The 17,456-nt window shown below is 30.9% G+C and overlaps 2 protein-coding genes across 3 annotated transcripts in view; one reads left to right on the forward strand and one right to left on the reverse strand.

Annotated features, from left to right (window-relative positions):
• LOC115888568 overlaps positions 1–17,456 on the reverse strand; it is a 39,044-nt gene that overhangs the window by 4,877 nt on the left and 16,711 nt on the right. Inside the window, exons 15-19 of one of the 2 annotated variants that reach the window (XM_030908328.1) lie at positions 17,162–17,311; positions 16,454–16,635; positions 14,849–15,038; positions 11,526–11,731; positions 9,408–11,465 (exon numbers count right to left, since the gene is read on the reverse strand). In XM_030908328.1, the coding sequence (XP_030764188.1) occupies positions 10,239–11,465; positions 11,526–11,731; positions 14,849–15,038; positions 16,454–16,635; positions 17,162–17,311 (1,955 nt within the window). In that variant the 3' untranslated portion in view covers positions 9,408–10,238. Of the gene's footprint in view, positions 1–9,407; positions 11,466–11,525; positions 11,732–14,848; positions 15,039–16,453; positions 16,636–17,161; positions 17,312–17,456 lie in introns of those variants that run through there. The other variant, XM_030908329.1, reaches the window with a different exon arrangement.
• LOC115888573 lies at positions 3,393–4,689 on the forward strand. The gene is made up of 3 exons (XM_030908334.1): positions 3,393–3,711; positions 3,886–4,085; positions 4,150–4,689. The coding sequence occupies exons 1-3, from the start codon at positions 3,669–3,671 to the stop codon at positions 4,426–4,428; spliced, it is 522 nt and encodes a 173-aa protein (XP_030764194.1). The 5' UTR covers positions 3,393–3,668; the 3' UTR covers positions 4,429–4,689.

The following is a 17,456-nucleotide window of genomic DNA, read 5'->3' on the forward strand; positions in this document are numbered from 1 at the left end:
GAATCGTGATTACTCAATGGTCATATTTTATGAAACACCCTGTATAAATTTATAAAAAATCTTAAAATATGTAAAACAACAAAATAAAATATACGTGTTTAAGAGTTTTTCCGAAAAACTCACCGGTTTTTAAATAAAAAATATTTTAATGTTTGAGGGATAGTTTCACCCTCTTAGAATTCGAGTTTCGAAAAATCCCTTCTTACCGAACCTCTACACCCTAAAGTCAATCTGTTCTCCAAAAATCAGCTTTTTACGTCAAGCGCTTTAAGCAGGATCGTGATTAATCAATGACCAGATTTTTCGAAACACTCTGTATACATTTTTAAAAAATCTTAAAATATGTAAAAAAACAAAATAAAATATACGTGTTCAAGCGTTTTTTCGGAAACTTCTCGGACCGAAAGAACTTCGGACCGTTTTTTAAATAAAAAATTTTGTAACATTTGAGGGGAGGTTTCACTCTCTTGGAACTGGAATTTCAAAAAATCCCTTCTTATCGAACCTCTACACCCTAGAATCAACCTGTATGTCAAAATTGAGCTTCTTACCTTAAGTGGTTTGAGCAGGATCGTGATTAATCAGTATATCAGTCACTTAAGGATTTTATATATTAGTATAGATTTATTACATAAGTATTCTTCGATTATATAATATCTCTAAAACAAACCATATCATGTGCACTACTATTAGAAATATTCTTGAGAAAATTGATTAACTATAATTTTATTCACTTATATAATAAAGGTTTTTATTTCTAAAATACTACACATTCAAAAACTATTTAACTCTGAAAATGATTTATTTTAATACAGCACAACCATAAAAAAGAACTATTTATAGCAACAGAAAGTATAAAAAAGAAAACAGAAAGAAACGGAAAGTTTAACAAAATAAAGGTGGCTTTGACTTTTTTTTGTTGATCTTGCGTGCTTCTCCAGGCCGCTTTTAGATGGTCGGATTTTTCGAAAAATATCGGGAAATTCGTAGGAAAATTGTCAAACTTACCCTCAATAAGAGTCCAGCTATGCACTACACATGATTTCCCAGCACAATATACAAGGAAAAGGCATTTTTCCTTAAAAATTCTGGAGAGGCTACCGACAAAGATTCTACATCGTCAACGGTCTGTCTAGAAATGACGTAAATCGACCGAAACGACCAATAATGGCCCTGTTCTCAGAAGAATCTCTGACTGGTCAGCGCGTTTCTTATTGGTTGAAATGTGTAGAAACCAGACTAACAATCAGGTTTCTACGCATTTTAACCAATGAGAACAGTGCTGACTAGTCAGGGATTCTTCTGAGAACAGACCTAATATTTGAGTATTCCCGGTCGGTTTCTGATTTTTGACGCTAGAGGGAGCGCCAACTCGAGCGTTTTTCTTCTGTTTACCGATGAAAAATTATGTAATTTTACGACCTAAATTTCAAGTTTAAATGAAAATTTAGCAATATAACGCTAAATTGGAGACAAAACTACTACCAGAGAAATGTAGCTACGTGTTTTCCGAATAAAATGACACCAAACAATAAACGAATAAAGCAAAATTTACAAAGATATCGCATTTTAATTACCCCAATGTCCCTAATTGTTAATATCATAAAAAATAGATTTTTGCCTTAAAAAAGATTTTGATGCTTTAAAATAGTTAAGGAACTATAGATTATCAGTAAATATAGTTAATTAGGCAGTTTCAGGCCTATTAAACCCATATAAATTAAAATAAAATTAAAAAATATGGTGGCGGTTCGGTAGCCTTTCAGAATATTCAATTAATATAACTTTGGTGTTCGATATTTTCCGAAATAATGTAATATTTAGTGGAATAGAGACTTATTACATCTATAAATTATAAAACAAGGCAGTAATACCCCTATTTATAACTTCTACAAGACATTTTCTTAGTCAATGTAATGGCTAAGATTTTTTGCTTTTATTTCACCAATTTTACTATGAAATCAATAAAAAACCTCATTTAACAAATATGTATTTGTAGTTTTTTTTTATCAATTTCCAAGCCCCAAAACAAGAATATATAACTTTTACAAGATATTTACTTTTATTTCACTAATTTTGCCTTGAAATCAATAAAAAAAACACATTTAACAAGATTCTGTGCCTTACTAATTAAATGTTTTTGTAGATTTTTAACAATTTCCAACCCCCAAAACAACACAAGAGTAAACAAGATAATGTAGTTGCCTCTTCAATACAAAATTTGTTCAATGAAAGCTTCGAGCACTATGTGTAAACAGGATGTTTTCTACATATAGTCTAAAAAAATACAGGGTATGATTGCTCATGTATTTTTAAGAAAAAAAAGCTCATATAAACATAGGGTCTAAAGTGCTCCCTGTCTGATCCTCAGGGTGTTAAAAATCTAAGAAAAAATATCTTTATGTTTTATCTTTTACTCTTTAGAAGGGAGATGGTGGTTTATGTCGTAGAAATACATTGCACTATTTAATATCCTGTACTTGGTATATTGATATAACTACCGTATGATCGAATAAAAACGGCGTCAACGATAGCTATGAAATGAAGATCGCTGTCATTTTATATGCAAAATTATATGGGAAACGTCATCGATCGTCATTTCCAAGCAAACTGGACGCCGTTTTTTTTCGATCATACGGTATATATATGATATTGGTATATTTATGATTATTGTTTTCATAATTTACTGTAATTTCTTTTTTCCTGTAATGCCAAAATAATATCTTGACAATATGGTGAAGGTTGAATTTTGAGCGTTTTGAATCGATATTAAGATATTTTTTTTAAATATTTTTTGTATTAATACTACATAATATAATTCCTTGTGGTGTGGAAAATAACTGTTAAGATATCTTAATTATATAATAAATCACATATTTTTATATTTTAGATATGCTAACAAAATTACATAAATTAGGTGTAAGGATATAAAAATCTTAAGGTAGCAGAAAAATGAATGCAATATCCTTGTGCAATATGTATCAGAGTATGTATAAGCAGAATTAAACAAGGTAACCAGAAGGTAACTATTAATGTTGCTAATTCTACAATTTTAATGGAATGTTATAAAACTTATTATGAACATGATATGGAGCTACAGCATTTAAAAATTCCAAAAAAAAGAAGAAACTTGGACACACCTTTTTTAATTTTCCGAATTTTTAATAAAGCACTTCTTAAATATAGCGTCAATCTAGAGTTTTATTTCTGTTTAATTAAAGCACTGAAAAAAACATAATTTGATTTCTACTGAAAATAATTCCAAAATAACTTGTAATCTGGCAACATCGACGAAGTGCGCATGCGTAGTATCTATGACTATTTGTAGCAAATAATCCCTTCAAACCGCAGAGATCAACCATAAAATCAATCACAAAATGTAATTTCCATATTCAGTTCAGATCGTAGTTCAGATATATACTCTTCTATTTTTCGCTTATAAGAGAGACAAAGTATCAACAACACTGAATGTAAAAAGAAACTAGACTGACATGTGTACGCATGTGCAATCAGATTTGTCAAATATAAAATAAACAAAAACGTTCAAAAATTCGACCGCTTTTTGTATTATTATTGTGAGAGGAGATAAAAAGTAAATTGTGATATTTCTAGGCATTCCAAGGCATTCGTTGCTCAGAGAAAATACAACGATACAGCTACATAAAGCCATGAATCTGCTTTCAACGGGCTTTAGATTCTTTGGTTCAGAAAGTAAGTAATTTTCGTTCTGTCCATTTTTATTTAAATGCTTCCAATTCTTTTTCGGCTGCGTTGCTTGTTTACTTTAGTAATATCATGTGTTTTTAACTCCTTTGAATCAAGATTAAGCAAACAAAAGATAGGCCTATGTACTAGAAAAAAAGTTAATTGTAAGAAACATTTTAGATTCTGAATCAGAGACTTTAAGAAAACCTAATGTCTCAACAACGGTATTTCGTCAACCGTTTTCCGACAAAACTATTAACTGCAATTCACCAAATCTTGGCGAGAACAAAAAGGCAATCAATGAGGGTCTGCTTCAAACTGCAGGCTTGGTCAAAGCAAATTTGGATATCGCAGACGAAGAAGTATTTTCACGTGCTCAGGTAAATAAAAGTTATGTTCTTAGCAGAGTTTACATAAATATGACAAGTGTATCATTATTTGTAGATGAAAGATTCATACGATGATATTCTCCCATTGTCCAAAAGGTTGGAAGGAGTCCACTTGCAGAAGATTATCCAGAAGTTTTTAGCCCAGGAAGATAAGCTAGTCGATCAAGATCAAAATGAGCCAATTTCTGATCAGGAAAAATTTGATGATGATGATCATAACGAATCAGAGTATGAATATGTCGATTTCGAAGATGAAGTCTCAGAAAGCTGGGAAAATCTGGAGGTCCATATGAAAGGAGGAATGCATGAAGAAGAGGAAAAACCAGAAGGCTAAAAGTAAAAATATTAATTATTTTAGTTCAGATATACTTAATAGGCTATACATATACACTATATGACTGTTTTACATGTTTCATGTTATTTTAAAGTTTTAGGTTTAGCTATTGTAATTTTATAGCATGTAAATGACATTTATTTTTTTACTAAATGTAAATTGTTTTCAAAATTATATTTAATTGAAATTAAAACAAAAATTTCTAGTTTTCTATGTATTTTATAACTATATTACATGATAAATAAAGCATTTGAAATAATAGTAGTAAAAATTACAAATATATTGATGCAATAGAAAATATTATTCCTCATATATAGGTAATATACAATCGAAAAAAAGGCGTCAGAGTTTCACCAAAACAGTTATATGGGGAACAAAGATAATAAAGTGAAGGGGATTGTCATTTCTAAGCCAACTGGACGCCGTTTTTCTTTCGATCATATGGTACATATTTACTCCGAATAGAACATTCTATTTTTTTTCAAATGTCACAAATAATTTTTTGAAAAATTTCAAACGTTGCAAATAATATAAAAAGATTTAAAAGTAATACAATATGATCGAAAAAAAAACGGCGTCAGCGAAGGCTATGAAATGAAGTTCGCTGTCATTTTAAATGTAAATTTATATGGGAAATGTCATCGACGCCAGCCAACTGGACGCCGTTTTTTTTTCGATCATAAGGTACAATATGATCGAAAAAAAAAACGGCGTCAGCAATGGCTATGAAATGAAGATCGCTGCCATTTTATATGTAAAATTATATGGGGAATGTCATCGATGTTCATTTCCAGGCCAATTGGACGCCGTTTTTTCTTTCGATTTAAAAACTATGGTTACACTCGTTGAATTTGACACTTTGTGCCAGTTTAATAATAAATTTTCGCACTTTTGTGCTTAAGCGTAAAAATGCTTTACTTTTATGCCTAGGCGTAACCTATTTTTTTAAATCCGTTAACTTCTAACCTACACTTACCTGGAACACTGGCTTCTGACAATTTTTATGTAAATTTTTAATATTATGATATAAAGGGATCATTTTCTTGTATCCAGATCCAGAAAACACCACAAATAAAATAAAACAATTTATGCAATGTCAAATGTTTATTTTGTAAGCTAAGTGAAGCACATACATCTTATAAAAATATTGTTGTCACAGAGTATTAAGTTAAATGCATAATTGTTTTTTTAGTAATTCTAATTTTATTATTACAGTATTAGACACAATAATAATTACAAAATAAAACACTAATTGACTACTAACTATAAACCAAAATATTTTACTTTTGCACTGGATCGATTATAATAAAATATTAACTGAATTTTAGTTGTAGGTTTCTTTCCGAGAAACCCGACAGCGGTCGGTGGCATGCTATGAAAGAAGCCGGCATCTTTGATTTTTTGCGGAGTCAGATATAGATAAGGACACATTATTTTTTTTATTGAGGTGCTAGTATTTATACAGAAAATACATTATGAAGGGCGCTGTTGCCATATTTTGGTATTAGTTGATATTAGCAAAGAATATTATTGATTGGCTTTAGTTAGTTAGGGTTAGTATGTCTATATATTCTGCATTTTTTTTATTAATATTCTGTTGTTACACTGCAATAATACTTGTTATTTTGGATGTAGGAAAATTATTTTTAATGTTTTTACGCAAAGACTGGTTTAAAAATAATAATAACAATAATAATTTGTTATACCTATTAACAACAAAATTTAAAATGATTTAATATAAATATTTTTTTAAGTAGTAGCAAAATATAAACAACAAATTAGATGTCAAAATTATTTATATTAGATCCTATTTAGAAATAATATAGTCTCTAAATTTTTTGTGTGTGGCAACGTTGGTTTATTAAATAATAATAATTACAGAACTAATTTGTTATATTAACAACAAATTTTAAAATCATGAAATATAAACATTTATTAATTTTCTAAGCATGCAGTGTAATGGAAGGAAAATATAAATAAAAAATTACAAATCAAAATTATTTATATTAGGTGCTTTATATTACTATTTAAAAATTATATTTACTTTTACTGGCATTTACTTTAAAAAATAAATGAAATATTTCTTCGCAAAAAACTACATGTAAGAAAATTAGCATAAACAAAATACAAACATCGTTAACTTTTTTTTTTAAATTGGCACGTGTAAAACTTTTATTTTAATTTTCTCACCCCATAGTTTGAGTTCGATAACCATTTACTTAACCACATTACTTAAATATGATTATTAAGTTCAACTAATTCATATTATTAAAACATCTAAAATACAAATATGTATTTTTAAAATTAATTGTAAGTTCATCTCATCTCTCTTAAAAATTGCTACTTCTCAAAATTTCCCATTAAAAATAGACCATATACCATATAAAATTAAATAATTGAAAGATCGGACTACGGAAAACCACACAAATTTTCGGAAAAATTTTGACCACCTGCACATGCACACAATCGTCAATAAATAAAATTAAAAATAACTACTATTTTAATAAACGCAAAAATAGCACAGTATTTATACGGCGAAGTTATAAAAATTTGGAAGAACTAATAATGCACTGACGCATACAAAAATCAAACGAATACTAAATTTCATTTGTCAAAAGCATTCGATAGTCGTGGCTCAACCATAACCATTTAGTCGCACCTCGAGGTTGTCACATATGCTTTAGTATACAAATGAATGAATGATTTTATTCGAATAAAACCATTCGATAGTTGAAATCATTCATTCATTAACCATTCGATAGTCTAATTCATTCGATAGTTCCCATCGCTAATCCAGAAAACACCACAAATAAAATAAAACAATTTATGCAATGTCAAATGTTTATTTTGTAAGCTAAGTGAAGCACATACATCTTATAAAAATATTGTTGTCACAGAGTATTAAGTTAAATGCATAATTGTTTTTTTAGTAATTCTAATTTTATTATTACAGTATTAGACACAATAATAATTACAAAATAAAACACTAATTGACTACTAACTATAAACCAAAATATTTTACTTTTGCACTGGACGCGCGTTTCACTAACCATGTTTGATTATAACTGATTACCATGATGAATAAAATTGATAGTTTAAATCATCTGCTGATGATGCTAATATAATTTTGCTTTATAACCTGTTGTGCAGATTCTGCTGATGATGCTAACATGGTTAGCGAAACGCGCGTCCAGTGCAAAAGTAAAGTGTTTTGGTGTATTGTGGGGAATTAGTGTTTTATTTGCTGTTCTAACACCGAAGGTTCCAATCCCCACTGTAATAAGCAGTAATAATTATATTAATAACTAAAATTTAAATTGTAAATTTACCACTAGTTATAATAATTCCGTTCAAAGTAATACATACTTAGATTTTAACAAAATATAAAATATATTTTTTGAAACTCTTTAAAACTCTGAATTACTAAAATAACATCATGCACAATATAGGTATGTGGTAGTCTTTAATTTATGCAATACAAAGAGTTGATGTGCTAACAAATGACGTAAAAAAGGACTTAAAGTTATTTAAAATAATCTATTAAATAAAATTCGAGAAAATAATAAAAAAGTAAAAAATTAAGAACTCTCCTCTGAGTGTTTACATTTTAGTATATTTTTCCACTAAAATTTGTGCGTGTTCTAATACTACAAGGTTTAAAAAACTGACTATTATGTATGTATATTCTAATATAAGTCTATTTGAATGACTAGTTCAATGGAGAAACTATCTAGTTCTGAACGCTATTTTAAGTTATCTACGAATCTCTATAAAATAATAAAAGAAAAATCAATAACATATGACAAGAAATAAATGTAAAAATAACAACAAAAGTGCCATATGACCAAACAACCAACAAGTGCCTATCATTGTCAGACTTAAGTATTTTTACATTGTAATATGTCGTAACAGAGTGTGATTTAAAAATAATTGGGCTATTTTATATATTTTCATAAATTCTGAATTGATTTTAGTTAATCCTCAAAGGAAGGAACTCTTACTTAAATTACTTAAGTTTAAACAGGTACCATTTCAATCAATGTGTATTAAATTAATAATAAAAAAAAAACATTTACTTATTACCTACCAGTAAAGCAATAAATACTAATAATCGTCTAAAAACTAAATACTATATAATAGTAATTGATCATTATTTCTAAGGTAACTTGACGCCTTTTTTTCGATCATAAGATATTTAAGCCCTTCTAAAGTTCTAGTGTGTAAGTACATAATTCATCAATATCGAATTTAAATTAAATAAATCTATACAGGGTGTTCCAGGCTGAGCGTATTAGACGTTTCTAGAGAACTACAATATCTAGATCGGAGATTTTTTGCACATTATTGTTTCACAACGAGATCTATCAATTAAAAATATTTTCAATATGGCGGCACTTCCGGAAATACCGGAAGTTGACAGCAACTTTCTTATTTTAAGTGGGGACCCCCATTTTTTACTACATACTTAAATTCACTGTAAAATTTTATGAATTTTGATATTAAACACTCTATACCTAACTTTAACCGTTTAAAACTTCTATTTTTTTTCTTTTGAAAAAAAAAAATATAATTTTTTAATCGCTCAATTCCATCACAGCTACGGCCAATATTATATGACATTCGAACAATTTAAATTTTGAAATAGATAGCCACATGTCTTCTCTTTATGTCACAGTGACTGTGTTAATCACCAAATTTGACGTTTAGCCTATACACATTTTTTTGACAGGCAGTTTTTTTCGTCTAAAAATTTTAAATATTTTCTCCAAAAACGGTTAATGTTAGATATAGAGTGTTTAATATCAAAATTCATAAAATTTTACAGAGAATTTAAGTATATTATAAAAAATGGGGGTACCCCTTTAAAATAAGAAAGTTGCTGTCAACTACCGGAAGTGCCGCCATGTTGAAAATATTTTTAATCAATGTAAAACAATGATGTTCAAAAATCTCCGATCTAGAAACTTCTAATGCACGCTCAGCCTGGGACACCCTGTATATAAATAAAAAAAAATAAATGGTATAAGTAAATTAAATATTATTAAACTATAAATATAGTCTGGCCAACGAGTCATGCAAGACTTCGATACACGACATCCAAAAAATGACAGAAAATACAATTTACCTGTAAAATAAAATGACAGACACATCTGCATCCTCTCGTTGGACGGGTATACGACAAAAATATACTGTTTCTAATAATTTAGCTCTAAATTTAAATATAACATATCTTTCAAATAACAATGTTTACTAAGTTACAATTGTAAAAATACTTTTCAACGTTTTAAATAAAATTTACATCAGTCGTATGGCACACAAATTAACAAATACCCTACTAAAAATATTTTACTAAAAAACTATCTTTACGAATTTTACAAAGACCTCCAAAAAGATTTCTTTTAAGTAAAAGAAATGCGAAACCATTAGCATGTTCTATGATAATTTTGACACATATGAACTAAATTATAATTTTTCAATATGCTGTTCTAATAGACTTGACTGTTATCGATTTACAAACGTTATTACATCATGCTAAACTCCATATTTTTTTGAAAAACTCAATACTTTTTATCTCACTTGTTAGAAACTTTCTGGCAGTCAATGTAAAAGCTATAAAGGGTAGAAAACAACCATTAAACTTTATTATTTAGTCAAAATTATATGCACAACCAAAATTATCGAGACAAAATAAAAATTCTTGACATCTATATGTCTATATTTAATCTGAATTCCCAGCCCTATCCAAACGAATAGAACTTTCATACGTAATCTTACAAATACCTTTAACAAAATTATTACTATATTTATTCTTAAGCCTTATTCGCATTTTCCAGAACCATAGAGCACAGATGCAGACAAAATTTCGTCGAAAATTCCTTCAAAAACGCCGAAGAATTCACCTGCCTCGGTATATCCTGATTCTTCTTCAATTCCAGATCTTCCTCATCGAAATTTTTACAAAACAACAAAATAGACAGAGGGTAGAAATACTTATCCAGGTTCTTCAGTAAAATATCCTCCAACACCAAAACAGGAAGGTTGTGCGAAAGCCAAAATTCAATACATTTCAGCAAGATGTTCTGCATAAGGATGTGATTCTCCGAACAATATACCTTCTTAATATAAAACTCGACAATATGTGACGCTATATCTAGCACCTCCTTGGCTTTCTTGTTCTTAATCTCCATCTGCTGTCTTCTAACAGCTTTTTCAGCTAAAAGATCCTTGTAACTTTCAGCCAGTCTCGGAATCTGATCTTTAGACTCTGATTTCTTCACAGATTGAACGTAATTCGCAATATTTTGGTGGATGTCGCTCTCACAAGGACTTTCTACACCCCCCTCCTCACCAAACTGTCTCAAACTATCCAGGGAGGAGCTGGAACTCATTATTCTAGCTGGTGAACTCGAGTTACTGTTCTTTTCCTTCTCGGGTTCAGGTTTAAGGCATTTAACTATAATTTCTACACCTTGATCTTTTTCTTTGAGATCGTAAGAGTCTTTACAGGTAAACAACGAAGGCAAATCAATGTCTAACTTGGAAATGTGTCTTTTAAAGGCTTCTATACTAAAACCTAAACTGTCCACAAAGTGTCCGTGTAAAAATGAAGCTTTGCTGGCTGTTTGGTAATCGTCCAAGTCCGTGCTGCGTTTGATTACGTTTTCTACGTCGTAGAATTCGAAAAAGCCTTGAATAGCGTGGTGCAAAGTCTTCTGAGTGATATTTATCTTAGGAACACTGCGGATATCGCTGATAAAGTCAAGTTTATAACGTTTTTTCACCTTCAATATCGCCTTCATGTCAATGTTGTCGGTCGACATTAAAAAATAAGGCTTTTGCTTGTTGGCTAGAAGTATCTTCTGACTCACTTGGTTGAAAGTAAGAGCTATACCAGGTAAAACCGATATTTCAACAGGTAAATTATTAGAAATAGGATGATTGTAATTAGTCCTAAATGCCCTCTTTGTGCCTTTAGTGAGAATAATCTGATCCTCTTGTTTTTTTCTTGCGAAGTTCATGGATACACCCAGAATAGTCTGTTAGAGACATATAATAATATAAAATTAAGCAACATTCTAAATTATAAAATATCTAACCTCTATCATTGCCGGAGTACCCCATGCTAGGACTTGGCCGGTATGATCTATGGCCATGGTATAGTCCAAGCCGCAAGACACGTGTATAAATCTGTGGCCCATGATGCCTTCGTAAGGGTCTTTTAGGTTAGGCTGACTCAATTCGTCGTCTTTGTTTTTTCCCCAGAAAATTCTGCCTTGGTCTAAAATGGCGCAGTGTCGATAGCCTGGATCGCAAAAGAAAAAGATGCTTTCATCTAAGTATATTTCAAACAACAAACTGTGTATATTGAAACTCTGCTTTGTTTAATGTCAATTTTGTAATTTAATATTTGGAGAAAGATGCAGTCGTCATTTATTTTCGTCGTCATTAAACATTTTTTAACAATTTGTTGTCAGAAAATATACCATCAGTAATAAATTACAATGTATATGTATGTGTGTTAAGTCAGTTAGTAATAATCATTCCTTCAGAAAATAATCACATATTAAATCTAATAATTCTACACAATATATCTTGCTATTATACACAAATACTTATATTTAGTTGTCCTACAATACATATATTTTTAAAAGCACATTGAACATCAACAAATAACAAATAACAATAAGGTATGTTTTGTGTTGTGTATCTCATTGATTGAATTTTGTGTCATATATGTGACTTTATGTCGAATGGGCTTGGCACAAATCAGAAATTATCGTATGCATTTCACGTCGGCGTCGTGTTGATTGCATTAAAATTATATTGAAATCGTGGTTTTGTCATAATATTTAAGTATTTTAGTTTTTTGCTAGTGCAGTTATTGAGACTATAAAACACTCAGGTACGAGGTTTGTGTGATGTAACGCTGTTTCGGGTAGTAAAAAATAAGTGAAAAAGAATTCGAACTAGGCGTCGTGTTGTGTTGTGACAATTTCAAATGTGAATAAAATTGCCGAAAAAATGTTAACGCTTAAAGGAGGGCGTAATTAGGGCGTTATTGGGTGCAATAACATTCAATAACTCAACTTTCCTGGGTATTCAACTCTTCCGAAACAACATTTTATAGCGTCACAACTTCTCACACCGATTTGATCAAAAGCAAAAATGGATTCATGCATTTTTTATGAACATCTTCTAAAATTATAATTATGTACCTTTAAAAAAATCTTTATAACCGAAATAGGCCCAGTTATGTCTCCGCTAACAAAATTGGTGCGTAAAACTATGCTATAGTCTGAGAACCGAATAACTTTGAATTTGACAGTTTCCGCGGGCTTTTCTAGTGTTAATTTTATTAGGTTAGCAACTTGCGACCATGCTGACGCAATGCCGTCTCTAATAGAACAGCATCGTAGCGAGATTTATGACGTCACGTAGTTAGATACTACGGATTAATAAATATGTTGTAGAATACATGCAAAACATAATATTCCTCGTATTTTTGGTTTGTATTTTAAAAATTATATAGTTTACATGAAATATACATAATATACAGTTAATAAATACAATATATATACCTATTTATAGTAATAAATACTTTGGCAAATAAACTATGAACCATACAAATGCAGCAAATATTTTACAATATACAAATAATAAACAGGTAATGGGTAAAATCTAAAATATATTTTAAATTTTGGGGTTTGAAAATCGATCTAATTTAACAAAAAAACATTCAATATCAACTAATAGTGATGTATTATTATTTGCATTCACAAAATTTATATGTAAATTTGGAAGTATCAATGTTCGAAAAATTATATTTGCAAATAATCCAATATCATAGAAAAAAGATGTCAGCGATGGCTATGAAATAAAGATCGCTGTCATATTATATGTAAATTTATTCTAAAATTTTTGATTTTCTTGGGATTTAGGTTCGGGAAAAACGCTGATTAAGTTTTCATTTGGTTTTTCATTATTTTTTTTTTTGGTTAAAAAAAAGTTGTTGTATAACCCTAAGTATAACCAAAAATACGAGGAATAATTATGTTTTCCATGTATTCTACAACATATTTATTAATCCGTAGTATCTAACTAGCGTGACGTCATAAATCTCGCTCCAAGGCTGTTCTAGTAGAGACGGCATTGGTCCGATATTTAGAAATGTCAAAAGCTGATGACATTTTACTTTTGACAATTATGACATTTCGTGTTGATTTTTGCAAGAAGAGTGAGAACTGTCACTTAGTTTATTATTTTCCTTTTCTATTTCACGAAAGTAAAAAGAGTTACCTATCTCTAACTCAATTTGAAGAATATCAGTAACTTTTTTGACAGAGGGATTTTATATTTGCCATGTTGGTAAAAAATAACGGTCAAAATTCAAAGTTATTCATTTTATAGACTATAGCTAGTCTAGCTACCGTATTTGAACTCATCTAAAAAGTTTTATTAGCTTGCATTCATCTTGCATGTACATATTAGAATAAATTATAATACAAGTAGACCTTCTGAAGATATCAAAATATTTACTTTTTTATTTTTATTTTTAGAATTTTGACAAATTATACTTCCTAACACTTTTAGAATAAGTATATAATACATTTTTCGTATATGCCGGTTGTTTACGATATTCTCCGATAGCGGCAGCACCGGCGGAGAATGCACCAAGCCTATACTTTTAGTTATAAGAATTCTAAATATTTGAATTAATCTGTTCTTCTTTACCACAGAAGTCTCAAGGCAAAACACAACCCTTTAACACAAAACAAACCTCTAACACAAATTCACTTATTAGCCTCCTAGCGGCATCTAAGCGGCAGAGTGTCCGCGAGGGAACGTCACAGCTCGCAACGCCCTATTTTCGGTCACGTGGCTATGTGGGCGTGTTCGCACGATTAAAACAGTCAATTATCTAGTATATTTTTTGAAATTTTGAAAGCAATATTTTTACTGATCACTTTCAAATAATATTGAATACGCAAACGATGTTTCAAGTAATTTAAAAATTCATGCAAACTGTCAATTGTAGATATACATTTTTTTAAGTAACACAGAAAAAAACGGAGTTTTTTGACTTGTGGTGATAGTTTGGGATTTTTAACATCTTGTATAACCTAAAAACTTTCCATATAGGTATGTCATGCTATTTTTTTTTATTCTACGCTACAATCAGTCAACAATAACCATTAATCTTAAATTTCCTGTAACATTTAAGCTCCCTGTGAAAAGACGTTTCCTACTATTGAAAACAAAATGATTAATGTAAATAAAAAATAGCATACAAATTATGGCATTCATGCAAGATTTACATATCCTACATTAACTTCATGCATATGTAAATGTGAAAAAATACAAACTATAACAGTAATCAAAACATTTATAAAAAGTAGAGAATTTATGGTTATCTTCTTACCAACGGCGATTTGTTTGATAGGCCTCCTGGTTTGCGATTGGTACATTTGAATGCTCGTTTTCCAACATTCAGTGGACAAAACATTACCAGCTTTGGATTCTTTCGGCATGTTGGATCTCTGCTGGAAGCATCGCACTTCTTCAGGGCTGGCGCCCCACATGAACACTTTTTGTTCAGCTGTAACAGCCATCTACAAAAAAGAGAATACGCTAGAGACACTCAATTCCATAGAGGTCAATTCTAGACTAGTATGGGATTGTCTATCTACTCTAAACACTTTGGGAGAACGTAGTAATGTTACGTAAGCTTCTAACTACCAGTTGAACCAGAAATGTTCCGCTTCCCAAGTGGAAATCAACTTTAACTGAAGAATCTGGAAGACTCCATCCGTAACTTATGCAGAATGAGTGGGAAGACGCAGTTCACAATAGAACTCGATGGAGAAGAATTGTGAACTCAGTGAACAGCGACAACCAAAAAGTAAAGAGGCAACAAAGCAATGAAATTTTTGAATGTCCGGAGTGCGGTAGGCAGATAACATCAGGTATCGGTCTTTTCAGTCACAGAAAAGCTCATGAAAGAAAAAGCCTTGTGTGACTATCTTCTGGTGCGTGTCAAATACTCGTTAGCGAGTAATGGCAGTATGTATGTATCCGTAACTTGGAATGGGAAACCATTCTTCAGTCTAAGACAGTCCAAGAAATCTCTCAGGACTTGCGACCGAGAAAAATCAAAGATTTTCATTGATATTAGTAAGAACAATCTTCGGATTGTCACGGGGTTTTTAACAGGTCACTGATACAACTTATATCAGACATGGAGAACTAACCTCTGTAAAACCGTCTCCGATACTGGCTTTTGTCAAAGCCCTGAGACGGTATGATGAGTTATAACTCATGAAAGGGGGACACAATAGATTTATAAGGTCACTCTGGTCAACTTCCCCCACGCAGGGGGAAGTTAGAGCAAAAAAATCGTCAGAGTTAGCTTGGAGATGAAGATGCTGTCATTTTGTATGTAAAATTATACGGTGAACGTCATCGATTACCATTTCGAAGCCAACTTGACGCCGTTTATTTTCGATCATACGGTATTCTCTCGCTGAACGGACTATACACAAGTGAACAGTTATTCTGTAACCTTCTTTTTAGCCGACCATACCAATAGGTATGGTAGGCTATTAGGATCGGCAAAAAAAAGTTTTTTTAATTTCACTCAAAATGAGTTATTTGGGTCATAAATGACCTAAATATTTTCATGGTGTCTGTCTGTCTGTCCGTCTGTAACACGATAACTCAAAAACCGCTAAACCGATTTTAACCAAATTTGGCACAAAAATACTGTGGCACCCGAGAATCTGGCCATTAGTTTTTGGTGGGGGTGGGGGGTTGGTAATGGGGTATGGGAGGGGGTTAAAAATTTTAAAAAATCGTAACTCCAAAATTACAGTAGCTAGCGAAACGCGGTTCAAATTAAGATTAGGAATACTATTTGCAACAAAATTTGTAATAACATCAAAATCAGTCGAAGTCGCAGTTTTCGAGATATTAACATATTTTAGTATGGGCGGCTATACGTGCCTCCCGGCGCCAATTTTTTACTTACATTATGAAAATATGCGGTGGCAATTTTTTCAATTGGAATGTACATATCAGGCAAAATAACTACCCACGTAGGCCTAGTACTTTTCTTAGCATCTATGTGACAGTTTTCTAGCTGTCCGAACACGTTAGATCCGAATCCAAATACTTTTCCGTCGCATGTCAATATCAAACTATGAGCATGTCCTGAAATAATACATAGTTAATAATAATAGTTAATTATACTTTATATATTATAGTTCTTCAGATTTCACTCCAAATCTTTTTTAAAAAAGATGCTGACAATAGTAGTGCAGAGTATAAAAATATTTTCACAAATCTATAGAGAGTGATATATATTTTTTTCTTTTTTGGAGAGATATTTATTGTTACACCAAAGCTGTAGAGTTTCAATACTGTATACATATTTTTATTGTTGAGCAGACTTGTCATAAAATTTCTATTCCAAAAATACTGTCATAATCTATACGGAAAATTTTTGAAATAGATATTTATACCTAATTATCTAATATTTAAAGCTGCACAAAAATGACAAAATTGAAGTTTCCTTATGCTTTTTAGCTAGAAATATTTTAATTCTTTTCAGAAATATTCATAATAAAATACGTTGTATTGCATGGCATAATATATAGGGTGAGTCTCAAGGCGAGAAACAAAAATTAATAATTGCGTTAAAATTCAAATGACAACAAATTAAATTAACATTACTTACCAGCCGTAACTTGTCGTACAGGATGATCAAATTGAACTAGCCTTGGGTAATATTCGTTATCACAATTACCATGACCTAACTGCCCATGTATACCCCAACCCCATGTGTACACCTTCCCAGTATGAGTTAGGGCAATACTGTGATACTGACCTACAAGAAATGGCAAAACTAATTTTTGGGGTTCCGTACCCAAAGGGTAAAAACGGGAACCCTATTACTAAGACTTCGCTGTCTGTCTGTCCGTCTGTCACAAAGGTCTATCTTATGAACCGTTATAGCTAGACAGTTGAAATTT

This window comes from Sitophilus oryzae, unplaced genomic scaffold (assembly GCF_002938485.1).
Source record: "Sitophilus oryzae breed Bouriz unplaced genomic scaffold, Soryzae_2.0 scaffold_801_pilon_pilon, whole genome shotgun sequence".
NCBI lineage: Eukaryota > Metazoa > Arthropoda > Insecta > Coleoptera > Curculionidae > Sitophilus > Sitophilus oryzae.